We start from the raw sequence: 5,849 nt of genomic DNA, 5'->3' as shown, positions 1-5,849 counted from the left end.
TATGTACATGTCATTTTTCATTTTGTTACTTACATATTTTCATGTTATGTTCAAATCAATTTCCCAAAATTAGCCACTTTATAAAAAACATGACAACATGGCAACTGTCTAGGATGGCTGGATGCCTCCAGGGTGAAGTATTCTGAGCATGTTCTACCAAGAGGAGGTTCTGGAGCAGACCCAGGACACAGTAAAAAGATTATATTGCTTGGCTATCTTGGGAGCAACTAAATGAACTGGAGAGGGGCCAGGATGAAGGAAGTCGTCTTCTCTGCTGACACTTTTGCTCCGATGAACCAAACCCTGATAAGTTTTAGAAGATGGATGTTTTTTAAAGTGCGTTGCCTTTCCTCTGTACTTTCTTTTTTTCTAATAGACTCTTTTAAAAATTAAAGGAAGCTGCATTGATGCACACGCACACATTCAGCCTCCTCGGTCATTTTTAATTCTTCGTGGTGTCAAACACGTCATTGTCACAAAGCACTGAGGGAACGGAAACAACATGCACCTGTTAAAAATAACTTTATGATTTTGAAATGTGTTGCACCATTAGTGCGTTAACATCAGGGAAGTGACATCTCACTAATCACAGGAAACACAAATGATCTTAAAGAGCCATCGGATGCAGCCCCATCAAGATTAAGAACAAGAAAGAAGTGAGACAGAGAACAACAATGGATGAATTCATATGGATTCAAATGTTTGCATTGCTGCTGATTCAGATTACAGGTAAGGTTGTTGGGCGCTTTTTTCTTTTTCTTAGTCTTGGTATGTAATAGTTTAGTTTTCTTGTGCCTCTTTGTTTCATCATTTTCTAGGTACTTGTTTATTTAGTCACTTTCCATGGGAAATATGTGCAGCAAAACACAATTTTATATGACGACCTTTATTCTACAACACAGCCTAAACTCTCTTAGACAAGCTTTCTTGCAAATTTTTGAAATATTTGTCCAGGCTTCTTGAAAGACATTCAAAACTCTTCTTTGGATGGTGGCTGCCTTTTGCTCTATTTTTTGTCAAGATGATCCCACACTGCTTGTCCAGAGTCTGGGGAGGCCAGTCGTGAATTAATTATTTCTTTTAACTGTTTTTATATTTTTCTTTTTTACATAGAGCCTCAAACATGTAAATACACATAAATCTAAATTTATCAGGAGGGATTTTGGCCCTCTTCTCTTTACACACACTCTCTAAATCCTTTGTTTCTTGGCTGCTGCTGGGCAACTCAAAGCTCCAGCTCTCTCTACAGATTGTCAGTAGGACTGAAGTTCAGCAAACTCTTTTGTTGCCTTGGAGAAGTGTTTTGGTCATTGTCAGATACATAACTGTATACATTTTCCATGGTGCTAGCCTCAGGTGTGCCCAGACCTAACCCCACCCAAGCCCACAGTGTGGGTTTCATATGTGTCTTAAGGTAAATAAGATATGTATCTCAAAAAAAAAACAAAAAACTGCTACTTTAAATTACTTGCTTATTCAGATTTTATGGCAGATTTTTATACTGTTTTATACCAGATGTCTTTATGGCTCTTCACGAGATCTTTTGTCACTTGTCCTCAAAGACAACCAGCCCAGTCAAATATGAAAACGTGTTCCATTTTTGCAATTGGCATAATATTTTTCACTTTTTCAATTCTTTTTGCATGGAAGCCAAATGTGTTCCTCTTTAACTTCCATTTTACTAAGGTTCTGAATCAGTTGCCTTCTCTCAGACTCATATTTGTAATCAAACTTGTGCTATGTTTTCATCTACTCCACAGTAATCCACTTCATTATTATAAATAGTGCACAGCAAACAATACCATGGTATGCCTGTACTCTTGGGCTGTGTGAGTCAGGCAAACCCATACTTATCCCTCTTTAAGGCTTCTGTGGTGGGCAGTTGCCTGCTGCTTCCGGTTCCCTGACACTGCTGCTCTTGGCTATGCAAACTCCACCCTGTCCTCCTCCTTCTGGGGTGGACGCACATCATCCTGATGTATGGCCTCAGGTCTGGGGTTTCCTCAGTCATTCTCTGCCCACCTCGGGCTCTTATAGGCGAGCATTGTTGCAGTTTCCCACCCACCTAAACACACAGCAAAATGACATGTTTGCTTGTGTACCTTTCTCTGTTTTGTCTTTCAGGTTTGATATTTTGTATTTTGTTACAGATGCAGCACTTGGAGACACAGCAAGTGCTGATGTTTGCTTCATCATCGACGTTTCCCTATCTAACTATCCCCCTTTTGTTTCCCTTCAGGGTTTCCCCCTAACCCTTCTGTCCCTTATTTTTTTTCTATTCCTTCATTTTCTTTTCCCATCTTTTGCCAACCTGGTCTTCACTCCCTGTCCACTTTAGCATAATACCCACAAGGATAATTATATGAATAATATAAGAAAGTAAAAGAAATAAAGGAAAAAATAACACTAGGCGCCTACACAGGGTCTACAGTGCTGCTTTTGGAAAAGGAAATATGTGTGGCATAAAAAAGCATTGTTCTACAAAAAGAGTGTTGGACACGTGCATAATATTGTGTCTAAACTATCTTAATTCTTTTTCTTTAAAAAAAAAAAAACTTTTGTATTTAACTTATTTTCTTATTTCTCTCCAATCCTGTCAGCAAGAACTGCAAATGTAACATCCATTGTTATGAAACTCGGAGATGACGTCACTCTGCTTTGTCTGAATGCGATGGATGACCAGAATACCTGTGACAATACAATGTGGGCCTTTGCTTCAAGAAACAAACCAACAGCAGAGCTGTTCAGGTTTGGGGAAATTGGTGGATATGCCATATCTAAATCAGACAGACTGAGTGTTGCTGTAAACTGTTCTCTGGTTATAAAGAAGCTCACAGCTGAGGATGTTGGGCTTTATTTTTGTCAGCAATACAAGTTGGGGAAAAAACAAGCGCAACATTCTCTACTTCATCAGTTGGTGGTTGATCTCTCTCTTATTACTTGTGAGTATTTACACTTAAAAAAATATTGTCTGCTCAAACTGAAACTTCAGGCATAAAGATTCCAGCAATGTGGTTGTGTAATTTCTTTGTCTCACATTATCTCCATCTTCACCAGTGAATGAACATAAAGACAATAGTAAGGCAATTTTAAACTGCTCTGTGCTGCCATATGAAGAGTGTCATCACACAGTGAAGTGGCTGATTGACGGTCAACATGTGGACAAAGATAACAAAGAAATATTGACCATGCAGACTGACTGCTCCGCCACTGTGTCTTTTCCAAAATCCCATGAATTATACTCATTAAAATATAACTCAGTGAAATGTGAAGTGACTGATACTGGCACAGGAGAAGTGCAGCAGTTTACCTTCATCAGCCAACAGCGCTCTGGCCAAGACACAGGTGAGCTCATAATCATTTATTGGATGGATTTCAAGTTTTTGAAGTCCAAAGACATGCAGCTTGTGGGGATAGGTTAATTGGATAATCCAAATTGCCACTAGGTGTGAATGTACGAGTGAGTGTGAGTGCGAATGGTTGTCTGTCTCTGTGTGTTGGCCCTGCGACAGACTGGCGACCTGTCCAGGGTGTACCCCGCCTCTCGCCCTATGACAGCTGGGATAGGCTCCAGCGCCCCCCGCGACCCTGAAAAGGATAAGCAGAAGTGAATGGATGGATGGATGGATTATTTTAAGACATATTTTAAGACATTTGCACTAAACAGGAAACTGCAACCAAAATCTTTTTTTAATCCTTTTTACAGATTTTTCTGTTTCTTTGAGGCTCATTATTGTCTCTGTGGGTTTAGCAGCACTTTTAATGACTGCTGTAACAGTCAAAATATGGACAGAAGTTAAAGGTAAATTTAAAAATGATAAGTTTGAATAAATTTTCATTTTTATTTTAAACTGGAATTGACTTCCTTCTCTCATTTTAGGGAACAAAACACTGATGGATAAAACCACAGTAAGTACAACTAAACTAAACTCAACAACTTGAACTAGAAATTACAAGTTAACAAAAAAAGGCTGCTCAGTGGTAGCGGAAAAGTAAAAAGCTAGACACAATATAAGAAGAACAAAATTGAGTGAAAAGAGTATTCAACAGGAGAAAAGGACAAAGGAAACTTAGAACGTCCACATGATAGGAAGAGGAATAAAGAAAGGTAGAAAAAGGCACAAAAAGGCACATGATAAATTAGCCTTCAAAATAAAACAGGAAGTAACTGACTAACTGAAGAAACAATAGATACCAAACAAACAGTAAAGCACAGATTGGTGGAAAACACTGAGAAAAGGACCAAATATTCAAAAACACAAAAGAAGAGAAAAGATTTATAATGGAAACTAAAGATAATTACAAAAATGTATTTACCATTATTACATAATTTATGATCTGATGCATCTTATTTTTTTTTTGGTTTGTTTGGGGGGGGTTTTCTACAGGTACATATTGATAACAAAGAAGATCATGTTACAATAAAGTCTGAAAATATTAGAGACTCTGCTACTTCCATCTGACTGCAATGATCATCATCAAAATCAATTCCAATTGCTGTTCAGTCATCAGTATCAACTTTTATAATTGGTTAAATGTTAGATATAAAACAGATGCTAAAGTAATTTTACTAAAAATGATTGGTTCTTTTTTTTTTTTACTTCAGTCTAGACGTGTATTTAAATTTTCATTTCATTTTTTATAAAAGGATGTTGGTTTTGATAAATGACAGAATCTGCATCAATATTGTTGCTCATGATATAGTAATCATAAATTAAAATGTATTTCTATTCAGTTTTGGTGTAATTTTCTTCTAATTAATCCTTTATTCAATACTTTATACATTAACACTTGTGCATAGAGCAAGATTACTGGGCTGAACAGGGTCAATGGATTCCCTGTAAAGAGATTTGTAGATGTGGGTAAAAGAGGGTCTTAGGCATAGGACACTCAACTTCTTTAAGTTGCTTGAAGACCTTTCACCTCTCATCCGAGAAGCTTCTTCAGTTCTATGGTCAAATGGTTGATAGTCCCAGATTTAAGCCCTGTGGAAGTGTCCCAGTGTCTGAGTGTGTTGCTGGGCCTGAAGGACACTGGGATGTTGTGCTTGGAGAAGACTCTCCTGAGTTTCTCTGATACACTGGTTACATAGGGGATGACAATGTTGTTGCGTTTGTCTTTCTGATCCTCCCTAGTTGCTGTCTGATCTTCTTTTCTGTGCATCTTTGCTGACTTGATGAAAGCCCAGTTAGGATAACCGCATGTTTTAAGAGCCACCTTCATATGTGTTCCCTCTTTTTCCCTTCAGGCTTAGAGGGAACATTTTACATTCAGTGTTGTAGGGTCCTGATTACTCCAAGTTTGTGTTCCAGAGGGTGATGGGAGTCAAAGAGGAGGTACTGGTCCGTGTGTGTGGGCTTTCAGTAAACTTCAATGTTGAGGTTTCCTAGGGTGACCAACCGTCCTCTTTTCCCCGGACATGTCCACTTTTCACGTTCTGTCCGGGGCGTCCGGGGGGATTTTGGAGATTGATGAAAATGTCCGGGTTTTCCTATAGTCCGACAGGGACCCATGTGTTTGAAGTCATCCCCAAACTGCTGCTTTGTGAGTGCTTGTTCTGTGCTCATAGACGGGACAGACGGTGCGCAGCAACGCGCCTAATGATGTTTAAAAGATCCCAAAGCGCAAGTGCATCATTTGAGATGAACTGCAAAAGAAATTTTCCTCGTACTGACCCAGTGCTGGTAATTTTTCTTATGCAGATGAGGCATTATTTCTGTACCATTATTTAATTCCAGAGGCTTTTAAGTTGGGGGGTTTTTGCGCTCGTTGACTTGTAAAAGCCTATATGACAATTTTTTCCACACTTAAACAGTGTTACAAATCCCCAAAAACAGAGATTTTTTAAA

General features: G+C 38.6%; 1 protein-coding gene across 1 annotated transcript; it reads left to right on the top strand.

Annotated features, from left to right (window-relative positions):
- The first annotated feature begins 674 nt into the window (after positions 1–674).
- On the top strand, positions 675–5,601 carry LOC146372104 (uncharacterized). The gene is made up of 4 exons (XM_084953414.1): positions 675–729; positions 2,601–2,942; positions 3,058–3,345; positions 5,570–5,601. Exons 1-4 carry the CDS (start codon positions 675–677, stop codon positions 5,599–5,601), a joined length of 717 nt encoding a protein of 238 aa, XP_084809540.1.
- The last annotated feature ends 248 nt before the right edge of the window (positions 5,602–5,849 follow it).

This window comes from Perissodus microlepis, chromosome 15 (assembly GCF_051167445.1).
Source record: "Perissodus microlepis isolate ML-2025 ecotype Zambia chromosome 15, ASM5116744v1, whole genome shotgun sequence".
NCBI classification, from domain to species: Eukaryota; Metazoa; Chordata; class Actinopteri; order Cichliformes; family Cichlidae; genus Perissodus; species Perissodus microlepis.
The sequence above is the reverse complement of the archived record's forward strand: the minus strand, read 5'-3'. Positions and strand labels throughout refer to the sequence as shown.